We start from the raw sequence: 19,807 nt of genomic DNA on the forward strand, positions 1-19,807 counted from the left end.
CACCCAGCTAATTTTTGTATTTTTAGGAGAGATGGGGTTTTGCCATGTTGGCCAGACTGGTCTTGAACTGGCCTCTAGCGATCCACCTACCTCAGCCTCCCAAAGTGCTGGCATTCAGGCGTCAGCCACCGTGTCTGGCCAGCAATACTGTATCTTATAGTTCACCAAAAAGAACAACTGAGGAAGCATTTTTTAAAAAGAGGAGGAGAATTTTATCATCCATAGATTACTTACAAGTATTATAACCTATGATTATAATGAAGCAAAACTTAGTACAAAAACAAAAAAATAAGCTCAATGTTGCTATTCTAAGACATATTTCCTTGTATGTAGCTTTGATTAACTTTTGTATAAGTGAAAGACAGTCATGCTTTTGGCTAGCATAACAACTCTACATATGAAATTCCAATCTTCTGATAGTTCATTAAAAAACAATTGCAAACACTATAGAGTAGCCAGCTAAGTAAAAAAAAAAAAAAAAAAAAAAAACAGCCCAGAAAACTTCTAGAAAACTTCTAGAGTGTTTTGTTTGGAAGAGACAGGATCTCGCTCTGTCACCCAAGCTGTAGTGCAGTGGCACAATCATAACTCTGCAGCCTCAAACTCCTGGGCTCAAGTGATCCTCCTGCCTCAGCCTCCTGAGTAGCTGGGGCTACAGGTACGCACCACCATATCCTCTAATTAAAAAAATTAGGGGGGGCCAGATGCAGTGGCTCACACCCGTAATCCCAGCACTTTCCAGTACTTTGGGAGGCTGAGGTGGGCAGATCACCTGAGGTCAGGAGTTCAAGACCAGCCTGGGCAACAAGAGCGAAACTCCGTCACAAAATAAATACATAAATACAATACAATACAATACAAGTTACAAAGCAAAAACAAAAAAAAAAAACAAAGTACACAGGCAACAAAGAGCACAATGAATGTAATGGTACCTCACATTTCAATACTAAAAACTGAAATTATGTCAAGCACTCTCTCAGACCACAGTGGAATAAAACTGGAAATCAACTCCAAAAACGACTTTCAAAACCATGCAAATACATGGAAATCAAATAACCTGCTCCTGAATGAGCACTGGGTCAAAAACAAAAGCACAATGGAAATTTAAAAATTCTTCGAACTGAATGACAAAAATGACACAACCTATCAAAACCTCTGGGATACAGCTAAGGTGGTACTAAGAGGAAAGTTCATAGCCCTAAACGCCTACATCAAAAAGTCAGAAAGAGCACAAACAGACAATCTAAGGTCATACCTCAAGCAGCTAGACAAACAAGAACAAACCAAACCCAAACCCAGAAGAAGAAAGGAAATAACCAAGATCAGAGCAGAACTAAATGAAATTGAAACAAAAAAAAAATACAAAAGATGAATGAAACAAAAAGCTGGCTCTTTGAAAAGATAAATAAAATTGATAGACCTTTAGCAAGATTAACCAAGAAAAGAAGAGAGAAAATCCCAATAACCTCACTAAGAAACAGGAAATATTACAACTGATACCACTGAAATACAAAAGATCATTCAAGGTTACTACGAACACCTTTACGCACATAAACTAGAAAACCTAGAAGATATGGATAAATTCCTGGAAAAATACAACCTTCCCATCTTAAATCAGGAAGAATTAGATACCTTGATCAGACCAATAACAAGCAGCAAGACTGAAATGGTAATTTAAAAATTACTGATAAAAAAAAGTGCAGAACCAGACGGATTCACAGGAGAATTCTATCAGACATTCAAAGAAGAATTGATACCAATCCTTTTGATATTACTCCACAAGATAGAAGGAACCCTGCCTAATTCAGCATCACCCTAATACCAAAACCAGGAAACGACATAAGCAAAAAACAAAACTACAGACCGATATCCTTGATGAACATAGATGCTAAAATCCTTAACGAAACACTAGCTAACTGAATCCAACAACATATCAAAAAGATAACCCACCATGATCAAGTGGGTTTCATACCAGGGATGCAGGGATGGTTTAACATATGTGAGTCAATGAATGTGACACACCACATAAACAGAATTAAAAACAAAAATCACACGATCACCTCAATAGATGCAGAAAAAGCATTTGACAAAATCCAGCATCCCTCTATAATTAGAACTCTCAGCAAAATCGGCATACAAGGGACATACCTTAGTGTAATGAAAGCCATCTAAGACAAACCCACAGCCAACATAATACTGAATGGGGAAAAGTTGAAAGCATTCCCTCTGAGAATGGGAACAAGACAAGGATGCCCACTCTCACCACTCCTCTTCAACATAGTACTGGAAGTCCTAGCTAGAGCAATAAGACAGGAGAAAGAAATAAAGGGCATCCAAGTCAGTAAAGAGGAAGTCAAACTGTCACTGTTTGCTGACAATATGATTGTTTACCTTGAAAACCCTAAGAAGTTGTCTAGAAAGCTCCTAGAACTGATAAAAGAATTCAGCAGTTTCCAGATACAAGATTAATGTACACAAATCAGTAGCTCTTCTATACACCAACAGCGACCAAGCAGAGACTCAAATCAAGAACTCAACCCCTTTTACAACAGCTACAAAAAAATAAAATAAAATACTTAGGAATATACCTAACCAAGGAGTCCAAAGACCTCTCCAAGGAAAACTACAAAACGCTGCTGAAAGAAATCAGAGATGACCCAAACAAATGGCAACACATCCCATGCTCATGGATGGGTAGAATTTATATTGCGAAAATGACCATACTGCCAAAAGCAATCTACAAATTCAATGCAATCCCCATCAGGATACCACGATCATTCTTCACAGAATTAGAAACAACAATTCTAAAATTCATATGGAACCAAAAAAGAGCCTGCACAGCCAAAGGAAGACTAAGCGAAAAGAATTCTGGAGGCATCACACGACCTGATTTCAAACTATACTATAAGGCCACAATCATCAAAACGGCATGGTACTGGTATAAAAATGGGCACATAGACCAATGGAACAGAAGAGAGAACACATAAATAAACCCAAATAGTTCAGCCAACTGATCTTTGACAAAACAAACAAAAACATAAAATGGGGAAAGGACACCCTTTTCAACAAATGGTGCTGGGATAATTGGCTAGCCACATGTAGGAGAATGAAACTGGATTCTTATCTCTCATCTTATACAAAAATCAACTCAGGATGGATTAAGGACTTAAACCTAAGACCCAAAACTACAAAAATTCTAGAAGATAACATTGGAAAAACCCTTCTAGACATTGGCTTAGGCAAGGATTTCATGACCAAGAACCCAAAAGCAAATGCAATAAAAACAAAGAAATAGCTAGGACCTAATTAAACGAAAGAGCTTTCGCATGGCAAAAGGAACAGTTGACAGTGAGTAGACAACCCAGAGTGGCAGAAAATTTTCATAATCTCTACATCTGAGAAAGGACTAATATCCAGAATCTACAATGAACTCAAACAAATCAGAAAAAAAAAGTCCCATCAAAAAGTAGGCTAAGGACATGAATAGACAATTCTCAAAAGAAGATACACAAATGGCCAACAAACATATGAAAAAAATGCTCAACATCACTATGATCAGGGAAATGCAAATCAAAACTACAGTGTAATACCTACTTTACTCCTGCAAGAATGGCCATAATCAAAAAATCAAAAAACAGTAGATGTTGGTGTGGATGCGGTGATCAGGGAACACTTCTACACTGCTGGTGGGAATGTAAACTAGTACAGCCACTATGGAAAAAAGTGTGGAGATTCCTTAAAGAACTAAAAGTAGAACTACCATTTGATCCAGCAAGCCCACGACTGGGTATCTACCCAGAGGAAAAGAAGTCATCATTCGAAAGATACTTGCACATGCATGTTTATAGCAACACAGTTCACAATTGCAAAATTGTGAATCAAAATTGTAGAACCAACCCAAATGCCCATCAATTGACAAGTGGATAAAGAAACTGTGGTATGTATAGATGAAGGAATACTGTGCGGCCATAAAAACGAATGAATTAACAGCATCTGCAGTGACCTGGATGAGATTGGAGACTATTATTCTAAGTGAAGTAACTCAGGAATGGAAAACCAAACATCATATGTTCTCACTGATAAGTGGGAGCTAAACTATGAGAACGCAAAGGCATAAGAATGATACAAAGGACTTTGGGGACTTGAGGGGAAGAGTGGGAGGAGGGTGAGGGATAAGACTACAAATATGGTGCAGTATATACTGCTCAGGTGATAGGTGCACCAAAGTCTCACAAATCACCACTAAAGAACTTATGTAACCAAATACTACCTGTACCCCAATAACTTAATGGAAAAATAAAATAAGAGATAATCCTGGTGCCTCCATATTCCAGGAAAATAACTTTATATCCAACTTTCATGCTAACTGGTTGAATCTCTCCACTCTTTCCTTTAGAGCCTGATCCAACAGCAACAGCTATTACTGTTGCTTGTAATACTTTTCCTTGAGATTTTTCTGGAAGCATGATGCCTCCTTTGTGTGTGTGTGTTGTTTTTGGGTTTTTGTTTGTTTGTGTTTTTTGTTTTTGTCAGGTCAGCCAGGCAGTAGTGCAGTGGCACAATCATGGCTCACTGCAGCCTCGACTTCCCAGGCTCAAGTGATCCTCCCGCCCATTTTTAAATTTTTCATAGAGACAAGCGTTCATTATGTTGGCCAGGCTGGTATCTAACTCCTGGACTTAAGTGATCCTCCTGCCTCAGCCTCCCAAAGTGCTGGGATTACAGTCATGAGCCACAGTGCCCAGCTGTAATGCCTCCTTTGGTTGTAGTTTCTGCAGCACACCTTTCAACCAATACTTGGTCAGGGTGGAAGAAACTTCCAAATGCTTGTCCTGCCATGACTCCTGACACTACAGCTTGTACTCTGCTCTCACACCCAAAACATTTTTTTATTAAAAAGGAAGAGAGCAAATTAAAAATCCACAAAGCTCACTGCTCTTATGGAGATTCAGCCATTTTACTTGATTCAATGTTCTCTGAATTTTTGAAAGCCTTTCATCCATTTTCAGAATTCTGAAAATTTTGTTTTTGACATTTTCTGCTTTGTGGAGGAGACTTTTGAATGTCTATGTTATAATTCTAGAAGTAACTCTCAAGGCTTTGGTTTTGGTATTTCACATGCAGCCAGTGCTGTGCTAATGCTTTCACTTGATTTATTTAACCCTTACAAAAGCTCATAAAGTAAGTACTATTATTCACATTTTGCCAGGTGCAGTGGCTCATTCCTGTAATCCCAGCACTTCAGGAGGCCGAGGCAGGTGGATCACTTGAGGTCAAGAGTTGGAGACCAGCCTGGCCAACATGGCGAAGCCCCGCCTCTACTAAAAATTCAAAAATTAGCCAGGTGTGGTGGCGCATGCCTATAATCCCAGCTACTTGGGAGGCTGAGGCAGGAGAATCACTTGAACCTAGGAGGTGGAGGTTGCAGTGAGCCAAGATCGTACCACTGCACTCCAGCTTGGGAGACAGAGTGAGATTCTCTCTCTCAAATAAACAAATAAATAAATAATCCACATTTTACAGATGAAGAAACAGAGATTAAATTAGCAGGAACTTACCCAGAATCCCACAACTAAATGATAAAATTTAAACCCAGGCACATTATTCCAGAACTTAAGCACCAAATTATACCCTTCCTATCAGCCTTATCCAAACAGCCAAGAGATAAGAAGTTTCAGCATCAGCAATATTTATGAAATATAAATATGTCGATTAGGCCAGATGCAAAAAAAAAGGTATGAAGAGATGACAGTATCTCACAGTATATATTCTCTACTTTAAGTAACATTTCCCCTCATATTTTAAGGAATATATGTTATGCTAAAGGGCAACTTCTTGAGGCTAAGAAAACTAAACAGCTTTTTAAAAATAACTTAGAATGAAAATTCTTTAGATATTAAACAGTTTTAAATTTTTGTACCACTGTCAAAACAAATAGGACCCAAATACATGTACTATTAGTATTCTCTATTCTCTATTAGAGAAAAATCCTAAGAAGTAAACTGGGGGCCAGGTGCGGTGGCTCACACCTGTAATCCCAGCACTTTGGGAGGTTGATGTGGGCAGATCACTTGAGGTCAGAAGCTTGAGATCAGCCTAGCCATGATGGCGAAACCCCATCTCTACTAAAAATACAAAAATTAGCTGAGTATCGTGGCACATGCCTGTAATCCCAGCTACTTGGGAGGCTGAGGCAGAATAATTGCTTGAACCTGGGAAGTAGAGGTTGCAAGGTTGCAGCGAGCTAAGATCACACCACTACACTCCAACCTGGGTGACAGAGTAAGACTCTGTCTCAAAAAAAAAAAAAAAAGAAAGAAAACTAAACTGGGCTCCAATTAAACCCTCTACATGAAATAATTTCTAACAATAATAAGAAGACAATCCAACAATGGGAGATTCCAGAGTTGAGTCTTGAATTATTGATCTACCTTGCTTATTTGTTGGTTTGGTTGAAGTAATCATTTAAAGAAGCCTCCTAAAATAGGACTGCAGCTGTGAGAATATATCATGTTGAAGATTTGATACTAGCAAACATTATTGACTCTTCAGAGACAACGCCAGCTCAGAAACATTTATTTAAATCATTAATCTTAAACTTTTTTAAGCAAAAAGAAACTCATTAAAACATTGGCTGAAATTCTCATTTCGGAATACATCACATAGGAAGAATTTTTCAACAAAATTCCCAAACATGTTTTAAAAGGTTTTAGAAAAAAATTAACATTTAAATAGAGCTGAGAAGTTATTTCAGAAGCAGCGGTCAATAATGCAGTTAATTTCAGCTATGGAAGATGCAATTTACTATGAAAAGGGGGTCCTTTTTCTTACTAGCTGAAATTTCCTATATATTTTGAAATTTTTCTTCTCCCAAAAGGCTACATTTAAAAAACTCATTTTAATATTTTCAAAAAGAAAAGTAATACTATATTTGTTTACACCAAATCATCATCCTACCTTTTGTTATTTCCCATATTTCACAAGTACCATAAATATGACCATAAAAGAAATCAAACAAGGCCCGGCGCGGTGGCTCATGCCTGTAATCCTAGCACTTTGGGATGCCAAGGTGGGTGGATCATCTGAGGGTCAGCAGTTCAAGACCAGCCTGGCCAATATGGCAAAACCCCATCTCTACTAAAAATACAGAAATTAGCTGGGTGTGGTGGCAGGTGCCTGCAATCCCAGCTACTTGGGAGGCTGAGGCAAGTGAATCACTTGAACACGGGAGGTAGAGGTTGCAGTGAGCCAAGATTATGCCATTGCACTCCAGCCTGGGTGACAAGAGCAAAACTCCATCTCAAAAAAACAAACAAAAAAAAGAAATCAAACAAGTCAACAACAACAGCAACAATAAAAACAGAAAAATAGATAATTCCCACATATGAAGCAACCAGTGAAAACTGTGTTTGGGGATTAGCTAAAGATTTCAAACATCCTAAATTACTCCTCTTGGGCCCCATGAGGTACAAGATGGACTGAGCCTTATCCTCCTTGGCATGTAATGACTTTGCTAAATTTGAAGTAATATTTTTTAAAAGCCTTAATCCAGACCAGGTCCTCTGAATGACCATGAATGAAATGTCTGAAGTTTCAAGATTATTACAAGTAGGGACATGAAATAGGCTAAGTTCTATTTTAATGTGGACCATTTTATACATGTTTACATTCTCCTTTCAAATCAATCACCTAAAATTATAAATAAGACTTACAGTTAAAGAAAGCAGGCTGTTAACAATCTGTATCCCTTAATAGACAATAGGAACTTAAAATAGCCACCCTCCAAATTGGGTCTTCAATGATTCTCTCACCCTGGTTACTCACATCCCATCCCACATTGAATAGGGCTAACCTGTGTAACCAACAGCACATTGTGGAAATGACAGAATGAGATTTCTGAGGATAGGTCAAAACAGTCATCACTTCCACCTTGCCCTCTCTTGGGTTACTCCCTCTGCAGGAAGCCAGGTGCCATGCTGTAAAGATACTCAAATAGTCCTATAGAAAAGTCTATGTGGTGAGAAACTTAGGTCTTCTGTTAATGGATAGCACCAACTTTCCATTCATAGGAGTGAGTTATCTTGGGAACAGATCTTTCAGCCCCAGTCAAGCCTTCATACTTTTTTTTTTTTTTGCGACAGAGTCTCACTCTGTTGCCCAGGCTGGAGTACAGTGGCACAATCTCGGCTCACTGCAACCTCCGCTTCCCAGGTTCAAGCGATTCTCCTGCCTCAGCCTACTAAGTAGCTGGGATTACAGGTGTGTGCCACCACACTGGCTAATTTTTGTATTTTTAGTAGAGACTGGGTTTCACCATGTTGGCCAGGCTGGTCTAGAACTCCTGACCTCAGGTGATCACCCATCTCGGTCTCCCAAAGTGCTGGGATTACAGGTGTGAGCACCACGGATGGCCATGCCTTCATACTTTCATAGAACAAAAATTTTAAGTGATAGATGTAGCCCTCTCTCCCTTTTCAGGTTATAATTATCCTAAATATTCATCTTTGTCGCTTTGTAAATTATTATTGGTGTATTTTTTAAGCATATCACTATTTTTTATTTTCATTTAAGCCAACTAGCTGTAAGCTATTTAGACAAGATGTATGATTCACATTTTACACTTTAATACAAATTTCAGAATGTAAAGTATATTTTCTATTGTTCATATTTTATCTGAAATACAATATTTATAAAACAAACAGCTCATGCAACAAAACCAACGTTATTAGAAGAGTTAAACTGTTTATTTAAAAAAAGGTTTTTTTTAGAGACAGGGTCCCGCTCTGTTGCCCAGGTTGGAGTGCAGTGGTATGATCATAGCTCACTGTAACATCAAATTCCTAGGCTCAAGGGATCTTCCTGCCTCAGCCTCTCGAACAGCTGGGACTTCAGGCATGCACCACCACACCAGGCTTTTTGTTTTTTAAATAGAGACAAAGTCTCATTATCTTGCATAGGCTGGTATTGAATGCCTGGCCTCAAGTGATCCTTCTGCCTTGGCCTCCCAAAATGTTCGTATTACAGGCACGAGCTACCACATCTGGCCAAAATTATTTTTTAATGGTTGTAGTGGAGCCAATTTTCCTCATTATGTACCTACAGGGAATTAACACACTCTTATGGTTCTGGAATACAACAAAGAATGTGGTATTGATAAGTACATACTATATATAAATTCAGCCAAACATCCATATCCAAACATCCAAGATGTAAGACTGACTTTTGATTTTAACCTAAAATTTTGAAAATAAATTTAAAAATGCCCTCCAAACTACTGGTAACACATTCCTTTACGGTTTTATGCAGCAGGTTCCAGGAATTACAGTTTTCTGTGCTTCCTTAAATCTTTCTCTTGGGGTAGGCATCAATCATCTTGTTTCTCAATATAGCTCTTTGCATTAACCTGCACTATCTGCCTGGCCAAGTACCTGTCTCTAGCTGACATTACAGTTTCTTCGTTGTTCCTCTTTGCAAACTTGCTCACTGCCTCAGGTGGTCTCTCTTGTTCTTTACCCTTCTCTTGCCTTTCTGTGAGTCGGTGTTTTGCTCCCAGTGATGATTCAGAATTAGAGGGTTTCTCCTAGTTTCTTTCTTTGTCCTTTGTCATGTTTCTCATTTTGTTGGATCTTTCTTGGTCAAGAAATTCATCCTTTGCCCTAGAACTTGGGCTGCTTTCCTTTCTGAAGGTTTCTTTCTGAAGATTGAACACTTACTTCTTGTTTTTCTCTATCTCTGTATTTATCATTATTTTCATATCTTTCCTTCCTTACTTTCATATGCTCTTCCTTTGCTTTGCTTTTCTCTTCCTTCTCTCCTTTCTCACTGTGTCGGTTCTGATCATTTTGTTGTCTCTCTTTCTTGTTCTCTTTGGGAATATTTCTCCCCGTCTTTCTCCCTTTTCCACACTCTGTCACTTCTTTCTCTTTGGTCCCTCGCCCTTGGTTTATCTTCCTGTTCATGCCTCTTCCAATGGGAATCTCTATGACTGGCCTCCTGTGCCTATGAGAATCCCTTTCTTTCCGGTAATCACGGTCAGTGTAATGGTTCTCCTCATCTCTGGATTGCTTCTGTTGGTGCTGATCTTCCCTTTTCTCATGTCCTCTCGACGTTCGTGATCCTTTCGTGTGGTGTCTGGCACTGTGCCCTATTTCTTCACTAGGTGACTGAGAGTGGTTTTGATTCCTGTGGTGCTTGGGGGTCATTCTCAGGGATCTCTACGACCTTTTCCCTTCTGCAGTTCACTCTAGTTTCTTCTATTTCATCATCCTTGCTGCTCTTAGCATCAAAGTCACTGTCTGCATCTGGGTTTTCCTCTACTTTCAGATCAGTTTGAAGAATGCATTTCTCTTGTATTCTGTTTTTTGAACTTACTTCATCAGAGTAGCCCCTTGATTTCTCTTCCTTTATACCAGATCTGGCTTCACGAAAGCTGCATTTAGGTACTTCCTCTTCACCAACTGCTTGATTTAATAAGTGCCTATAAAATCCACCGAGATCTTTCTGCTTGGTTACATCCAAACATGCTTCCAGCGCAGCAGCCCTCTTTTTTCTTTCTTCTTCAGCTGTCTCTTGCAGTTTTTTCTTATATGCAGATGTCACAATGTCTCTTTATCATCAAACTCTCCCTTTTCCATTTCTCGTTCTCTCTGTATTTTCTTTTCCATTCTTTTTTCCTGTTCCTTTTTTCTGATCTCAACTGCTTTTAGCAAGTTGTGAATATACTTGGGCTTTCGGTCTTTCCCCAAAAGCAATTTGGGATTGTTTTCCTCTTATTTTTTTCTGCATTTCATCATAAATACTGTCATATTCATACACAGTAGCATCTTCTGCAAGGGCCTTCTGGATTCCAGTTTGGTCTGTTTCATGGCCTGCTTCTTAGTAGCTTCCTTCTAAAGGCTTTCACTCATGGAGGTCTCATCATCATCATCAGAATCATTCCCAAACACTGATGTTTTTTGCAAAACAGGATGCAACTGCTGTGTTTTCTTTGGCAAAATAAGCCCATACTGCCTGCCCAGAATCACCATCTTGCTCCCGTATCTGCTGAACGTGGCCCTACTATTGGTGTAGTTTTTGGATTGCTATAAATAAGTGTTGTCAAATCAGAGAGGTGGATATAGCAAAAGTTTTCCAAGGTTCCATTTAGAGTACAAGTAGAGGTATCTAAATTATTTTATTTTATTTTATTTTTTAAGACAGTCTCGCTGTTGCCTAGGCTGGAGTGCAGTGGCACAATCTCGGCTCACTGCAAGCTCCGCCTCCTGGGTTCACGCCATTCTCCTGCCTCAGCCTCTCAAGTAGCAGGGACTACAGGCACCCGCCACCATGCCTGGCTAATTTTTTGTATTTTTAGTAGAGGAGGGGTTTCACCATGTTAGCCAGGATGGTCTCGATCTCCTGACCTTGTGATCCGCCTGCCTTGGCCTCCCAAAGTGCTGGGATTACAGGTGTGAGCCAGCATGCCCAGCCGTGGTATCTGGATTATAAAAAATAAAATTTTCAGCCGGATACAGTGGCTCACACCTATAATTCCAGCACTTTGGGAGGCCGACGAGGGAGGATTGCTTGAGCTCAGGAGTTTGAGACCAGCCTGGGCAACATGACAAGACCCCATCTCTATTTAAAAAAAAATTTTTAAATAAAATTTTCTTTTTAAAGAGAAGCCTATGATTTCTCTATTAAACACATATACACAATTGCAGAGTGGTAATTCTATAAAAAATGGAATCTACAGCTAAAAACTGCTCTCTGCAATATTAGTTTCTACCTATTAAATGACAATATCTTTAACAGATGGAAGGATTAGGAGTAAAATGGGAAAGTATCTTAACATCAAAAAGACTTTTCAGAGCTTGAAAGAAAACATTACGCTAAGTGAAAGAAAGCCAAATACAACATATCACATGGTATGATTCCACTTATAAGAAATGTCCAGAATAAGGCAAATTCATAGACTCAGAAGGTATTGGGTGCCAAGGGCTGGGGGGGTAAAGGGAGTTGGACAGTGACTGCTATTGGGTAGGGGTTTGTGTTTAGGGTGATAAAAATGTTCTGAAATCAGAAAGTAGTGCTGGCTGCACGACTATATAAACATACTATAAACCACTGAACTCTATATTTTAAAAGGGTGAATTTTATGGCATGTGAATTACTGTCAAGAAAGCTATATTTTAAAAAAAAAAAAAAAAGCTTTTCATCTGTGGTTCCAAACCAATGTTTGGCAAAGCTTATACAGGAAAATCTTGTTAATCACTTTCACAAATGATTGATCTAACTTATAGAAAAACCTATACCAGAAATTGTTTTAATCTAACTAGGCAAGAAACCTTTCTGGTAATCCTGAAAAGGTTTTCGAATGATCAAAAACTGTTTAACTTCCCAAAGGGTTCTGATTCTATTAACTTAGTAACTTTCTTCATTAAAACAATTTTCCCTAATTTAACCTTAAGTGCTTGGCATATAGTTAAAAATAATTTAACAAACATTTCTTATAAAATAATTTATCCTGGAACATTCACATTCTGAGACCATACATTTATACCATGGAAGCATTCTTAGGGTATTTCTTGAATAGTAAGTCCTTTTTGTGTATATTCATGCATTTTGTTTTCCACAAGTATTTAATAATTTTTATTAAATCTTATTAAACAATAAATTTAAAGTAAGTACAATCAACACTTAGCAAAATATTTTTTAAAGTTGCATATTAGAAAAAAAACTTTAGAGCAATTAGGTATATTGTTCCTCACAATGGAAAAAAGTGCAAAGTGAAAAGCAATTTTTCTCCTTACAAACGACCTAGGACACAGCATCTACAGAATAGAAAGACAAATATGTATACAATGAACAGTAAAAGGAAGAGGAAACAGCTTTCCCATAGAACAAGTAAATATATTCTGTCTACTGCAAACTTATAAGTGGAAAAATTTTTTTAATGTAAACAATTAGGAGATGATACTGTAAGTGATGGCTGAAATATACACATATAGAAAAACCTTGAGAGGATAAAAGATATTATGAATCAGTACTGCTTTTAAAAAGGCAGATCCAAAGTTTAAGGTACAGGTATTGGAATATCTAAAGCTTCCAAACTAGAGATAAAATTCACACATCAGTTATAGATGTGTAATACTACTTTCGTGCATGTGTGTGTGAGACAGAGTCTCACTCTGTTGACCAGGCTGGAGTGCAGTGGTGCAATCTTGGCACACTGCAACCTCCACCTCCCAGGTTCAAGTGATTCTTGTGCCTCAGCCTCCTGAGTAGCTGTGATTACAGGCATGCACCACCATGCCCGGCTAATTTTTTAATTTTTTGTAGGGATGGGGTTTCACCATGTTGACCAGGCTGGTCTCAACCTCCTGACCTCAGGTGATCTGCCCGCCTCGGCCTCCCAAAGTTCTGGGATAACAGGAATAAGCCACTGTGCCTGGCCAGATGCATAATACTATTTCTATGAAAAAAGAGCACCTAAAATTATTATATCCAAAATCTACTGCAAAAAATGCAAATATTCTGAGATAAAATTGGCTACATGTAACTTTTAAAGCTGTTTTAAGTACAAAAATTAAAACAAAAAGATGACCTCTTTGCAAGCAGTCTCTTTTGGTAAAAAATTTAAATGTCAGTGAAACATAAATTATCCACAGATTTATAATTCAGTAATCACTACTGTTTATTTATGGTTAGCCTTTTTTCCTCTGCCTATATACTTATATATCACGCACGTTTCTGTTTCCTTTTTACAAAATTGTAATCATACAATCAATATAAAACTTTACATACTAATCTTTTCACTTAACATATGTTCCCATGTCATTAAAATTATTGGAAACATGTTTATAGCTCTATAACATTTCTAATTACAGATGTGTCATAATTTGGCATTAGATTGTTTTCAGTTTTTCATTGTTACTAAAATGCCACAGTGAATGTGTGTGTGTGTGTGTACATACATATATATCTATATCTATCTATCTATCTATATCTATCTATCTATCTATCTACATTTTTTTTTTTTTGAGACAGGGTCTTGTTCTGTCACCCAGGCTGGAATGCAGTGCCACAATCATGGCCCACTGCAGTCTTGACCTCTTGGGCTTAAGGGATCCTCCCACCTCAGCCTCCTGAATAACCAGAACTATAGGCTACTCACTACCACATCTGGTTAATTTTTTAAATTTTTTGTAGGGACAAGGTCTCACTATGTTGCTCAGGCTGGTCTCAAACTCCAGAGCTCAAGCAATCCTTCCACCTCAGCCTCCTAAAGTACTGGGAATACAGTTGTAAGCCACTGCACCTGGCCAACAGTGAATATTTATATATATACAATCTTTGAATCTGATCACCTTCTTAGAACAAAAATCTGGAAGTATGATTTCTGAACTAGAGAAATTGAACATCTTTAAGACTCTTGATATAAGTTGAAAAATTGCTTTCCATTAACATACTAATTTATATGCCTCACCCATAATCTACAGTATATGAAAGTGCCCATCTAAACCATGTGTTTACAGGTCCATCTCCTTAAAGAGAGTGTAAGCTCCTGTAGGAGCTTATTTTCATGTTAGATTTATTCATTTTTGTATCCTGGCACCTACCACATGGTACATGCTAAATAAATAGTGACTGAACTGAATTACAGTATAATGACAAGACTGTTGTTTCCACCAAAAAAGAAACAGAAATCCTCATTAGGAACACACATGTCCTACCTCTGCTGCAGAAGCAAAGGAATCCGTGGATGCAATGCTCAAGGTGTCTCGCAGGCCAAAGTCATCCACGTTACCCTTCATGGTGATATCTGTATCGTTATCTTAAAAGTAAAAGGTGAAAAGTTCAGAAAGCGATATTCCACATCATTGTGGTATTATTTCACATTCCATAGTTTGATTTTGATTTTTTCCTCAGTCTTTATTTAGACTACTAGTGTCAAAAGGAAAACAGTAAGTATCCATTGTTTAACTGAATCTGAAACTCTGCCAAGTAGGGGAGACAGTGTTACAAAGCAAATATTCATTTTTAATTTAAAAAGGAATTAAGCTTAATTTTTTATTAAAAGGGCTTTTTAGTACATAATAACCAGAGCTGGATTATCTACTATACATGGTAAAGTCAGCATATATCACAGCTAGTTTGAAACAGAGCAATTTATTTGCAAGTGGTCTTGCCCAAATTAGAAGAACTTGTAGGTTCATTTAAATCAACTATATTATTAACATAAAATATCCGGCCTGTCACTTGTGATAAGCTGATCAATTAAAACAATTCACGGTTGGGTGCAGTGGCTCACACCTGTAATCCCAGCACTCTGGGAGGCTGAGGCAGGCAGATCACCTGAGATCAGGAGTTCGAGACCAGCCTGGCCAACATGGCAAAACCCTGTCTCTACTAAAAAAATACAAAAATTAGCCAGGTGCGCACCTGTAGTCCCAGCTACTTGGGAGGCTGAGGCATGAGAATTGCTTGAACCCGGGAGGTGGAGGTTGCAGTAAGGCAAGATCACACCACTGCACTCCAGCCAGGGGGACAGATCAAGACTCCGTCTCAAAAACAACAACAACAACAACAAAAAACAATTCAAGAAGATATTTGTGACTTTTTCAGGCTTTAGTGAGACCTACTTTAAAAACTGAATGGTCAAAAACAATCAGACCTAGGTCCTTGATGTTTACTCTGGTTACCTGAGGGTCAAATATAAATGCCCCCAAAATTTTAAAAGGTTGAAAAAGTTCAAATTCTTTGGAATGGTTAATCTCACCCTATCAAGACAGGCTGTTAGCAACACTTGTCATTCAGAATGTGGGTATGAATATCCTCATGTACTACTATCAGGAATCTAATTGTTAACATTAAATTTTCAAACAAATACTTTCCTGCTTACATATGTGACTATAATGGAGAAAACAACTGACAAACTTCAAAATGTATCATAAGTATGAAAGAGCAAAGAATAAAACATATATAGATTTTTCTTATTTTGATTCTGAATCTGCCAAATTTGTCAGACACTATCTTCTTTAAAATGAAACAAGCTGGCTGAGGTAGCTCATACCTGTAATCATCCCAATGCTTTGGGAGGCTGAGGCAGGAGGATCACTTGAGTCCAGGAGTTTTGAGACCAGCCTGGGAAACACAGTGAGACCTCCTCAAAAAAAAAAAAAAAAAAAAAAAAAAAAAGCCAGGTGTTGCGGCACATGCTCAGGAGGCTGAGGGAGGAAAACTGCTTGACTCCAGGAGTTTGAGGCTGCAGTGAGCTATGACTGCACCACTGCACTCCAGCCTGGATGTCAGAGTGAGACCTTGTCAAAAAAAAAAAAAAAAAAAAAGAAAAAGAAAAGAAAGAAAGAGAGAGAGAGGGAGAGAAAGGAACAAAGAAAGAAAAGAAAAGAGAAAAGAAAGAAAGCAGAAGTCTCCTTGGCTTTGATTCATCCAAATTTTCATTTCATAATTTTTCCAAAATTAAAATTTATTACCTCTACTAGAAATCTGTCAAATTCTGTTCAAAACCGTAAGTACCAAAAAACACAACTTGTGACTCTACCCAGGAAGTATGGGGTTTTTTTAATTCAAAGCATCAATCTGGCTTCAATTAAATGTTTAAATCAAAAGTTGCACAATCAATTATATTCCAAGCTCTACCAATTATATTCCAAGCAGAAGACAGAATAAACCACAATTGGTACAAGATTCATTCCTATTAAGTACCAAAAATAACCATACATGTAACATATTTTTTTCCTACTTTATGTTTGGCGAGATCAGACTTTACATTTTAAGTATTTACCTTCCAAGTTTAAATTATAATTGTTTTCAGATGACGTTTATATTAATCCTTTTAAAGTACCTAAAACTTTTCATCTTAAAAATCTTTCTACTACTAAATGACTATTAATGGGATAAAATCTGAGGTTAAATTATTCCATTATAAAAATACTTTAGAAATTTACATTTTTCCATTAAACTAGAGAATAAAACAACATAATTGTTTCACACTTATAAATAGCTATCAAACTGGTATCTTGGGACACTCAATTAGCCAGAAAAACTCCCACAACTCTCTTTTCAGTGCATATTAAGGCTTTTTAAACACAAATACACACACACTGAGCTTTTATACAAAACTTAATCCTCGTGTACAACCTTCAAAGCATTATCTTAATTATTTTCCATTCTCAGTATTTCACAAAAAGAAATCACAGTTTTACAATTTTCATTATGTCATGGCATTATCAAAGTGGGATTAAATTTTATTTTATTTTATTTTATTATTTATTTGAGACAGAATTTTGCTCGTTGCCTAGGCTGGAGTGCAATGGCGCGACCTTGGCTCACCACAACCTCCACCTCCCAGATTCAAGCAATTCTCTTGCCTCAGCCTCCTGAGTAGCTGAGATTACAGGCATGCACCACCACGCCCGGCTAATTTTGTATTTTTAGTAGAGACGGGGTTTCTCCATGTTGGTCAGGCTGGTCTCCAACTCCCAAACTCAGGTGACCCGCCCGCCTCCGCCTCCTAAAGTACTGGGATTACAGGCATGAGAGCCACTGCACTCGGCCGAGAGTGGGATTAAATTTACAAGTCAATTAACTCTTGTTTCCATATGGTTTTTGCTATTTTCAGAGTAGAATACAGACATTTATCTAGTGTCACTTTACCTTTCAGACATTACCCATGAGATGTTAAAAGTCTGTTTTACTTTAGTCAACAGTAACCAGCTATTCAATGTCATCCAGATCAGTTACCATACTTGTACTTTATTTTTTAAAAAATCTAACAAAGAAAAATGGCTCACTTCCAGAGGAACTAGAAGGATTTACTCATTAAACCAAGTCCATAAACCACAGACTATACCTCTTATTTCAGTAATTGTTATGATTCCTGGAATGGCAGCTAAATGATTACAAAGAGAAATAATACATCTGTTTTTTAGATACGACAATAAAAAGTACAAACAAAGAATCTTGGGCAATATCCCAAACTAACTGCTTTCATGCATCAATTAAATTTTAAAATACTCTTTCTTAAAAGTATCATAAACTCTTGGCCAGGCACAGTGGTTCACGCCTGTAATTCCAGCACTTTGGGAGGCTGAAGCAGACAAATCTCTTAAGCCCAGGAGTTCAAAGCCAGCCTGGGCAATATGACAAAAAATTAGCTGGCACAGTGGCACGCACCTGTAGTCTCAGCTACTTGGGAGGCTAAGTGGGAGTATCACTTGAGTCTGGGAGGCAGAGGCTGCAGTGAGCCAAGATTGCACCACTGTATTCCAGCCTGGGTGACAGAGCAAGGGTCTGTCTCAAAACAAAACAAATAAAAAGTTTTATCAACTCGACTGTGGTACTGAAAGACAGTGACAGCATGGAAAACTGAAAACCAAAGGCAGCTGGGTGCAATGGCTCATGTCTATAATCTCAACACTTTGGGAGGCTGAGGCGGGAGGATCACTTGAGCCCCAGGAGTTCAAGATCAGCTTGGGCAATAGAGACTCCAGCTCTACAAAAAATTTAAAAAGTTAGCAGGGCGTGGTGGTGCACACCTAAAGTTCCAGCTTCTCGGGAGGCTGATGCGGGAGAATCGCTTGAGCCCGTAAGTTCAAGGCTGCAGTGAGCCATGATCGTGTCACTACACTCCATCCTGGGTGACAGAATGATACTCTGTCTCTAAAAAAAAAGAAAAAAACCAAAGGCTTCATCTTAGTCAATATTTCAGAAACTTCTGAATTTTTCTCAGCCAAAAAAAAAAAAAAAAATCCTAAAACCACAGTGAAATATCATTACATACCTACCAGAATCACTAAAATTGGGGAAAAATGGTTATTATTATTATTTTTTTTTTTGGTCGAGGATGTACGGTCAGTGGAAACTCTCACACACCACTGGTGGAAACAACTGGCAGAACCACTTTGAAAAGTTTGGCATTACCTATGAAAGTTCAAGATGGCTTTCTCTATGACCTAGCAATTCTACCCTTGGGTGTGTTTGACAGTAATGCATGCTTATATGCGTAAGAGTGTTCATAATAATACTGTTTATAATAGCCCCAAACTGGAAAAAAAAACCAAATGTCCAAATATAAACAAACCGTAGTATATTCATACAATGAAATACTACACAACAATGAAAATAAATGAATTGCAGCTACATGCAGTAACATGCATCAATCTAACAATATGCTGAGTGAAGAATTACATGCAGAATTCATTCATAATAAAAAACTATTATTAAATTCACTCACGCAAAATTCAAAAACAGACAAAACTAAACACACTTAGTGATAAAATTATTTTTAAAAGCTAGAAGGTGACCGGGCGCAGTGGCTGATGCCTGTAATCCCAGCACTTTGGGAGACCAAGGTGGGTGGATCACCTGAGGTCAGGAGTTCGAGATCAGCCTGGCCAACATGGCGAAACCATGACTCTACAAAAAATACAAAAATTAGCCAGGTGTGGTGGCAGGCACCTGTAATCCCAGCTACTTAGGAGTCTGAAGCACGAGAATTGCTTGAACCCAGGAGGTGGAGGCTGCAGTGAGCTGAGAGCGTACCACTGTACTCCAGCCTGGGTGACAGAGTGAGACTCTGTCTCTAAATAAAAAATAAATAAATAAATAAGCTAGAAGGTAATTAGCCTCAGCATCAGCACAGCTGCACTCCAGCCTGGGTGACAGAGTGAGACTCTGTCTCAAAATAAATAAATAAATAAATAAATAAATAAATAAGCTAGAAGGTAATTAGCCTGAGCATCAGGACAGTTGCTCATTCTGCAGGTGACTGGAAGGGATTACAAGAAGACCCATCTGGAAAGTT

General features: G+C 38.1%; 1 protein-coding gene and 1 pseudogene across 4 annotated transcripts in view; both read right to left on the reverse strand.

Moving 5' to 3' along the window:
• Positions 1–19,807, reverse strand: part of MIGA1 (mitoguardin 1) — a 92,197-nt gene that overhangs the window by 19,100 nt on the left and 53,290 nt on the right. For all 4 annotated transcript variants that reach the window (XM_054479979.2, XM_054479987.2, XM_063653892.1 and 1 more), the window contains exon 8: positions 14,715–14,815. In XM_054479979.2, the coding sequence (XP_054335954.1) occupies positions 14,715–14,815 (101 nt within the window). The remainder of the gene's footprint in view (positions 1–14,714; positions 14,816–19,807) is intronic.
• Positions 8,213–11,262, reverse strand: LOC129032572 (nuclear speckle splicing regulatory protein 1-like; annotated as a pseudogene).

Source organism: Pongo pygmaeus, chromosome 1, assembly GCF_028885625.2.
Source record: "Pongo pygmaeus isolate AG05252 chromosome 1, NHGRI_mPonPyg2-v2.0_pri, whole genome shotgun sequence".
Classification (NCBI taxonomy): Eukaryota; Metazoa; Chordata; class Mammalia; order Primates; family Hominidae; genus Pongo; species Pongo pygmaeus.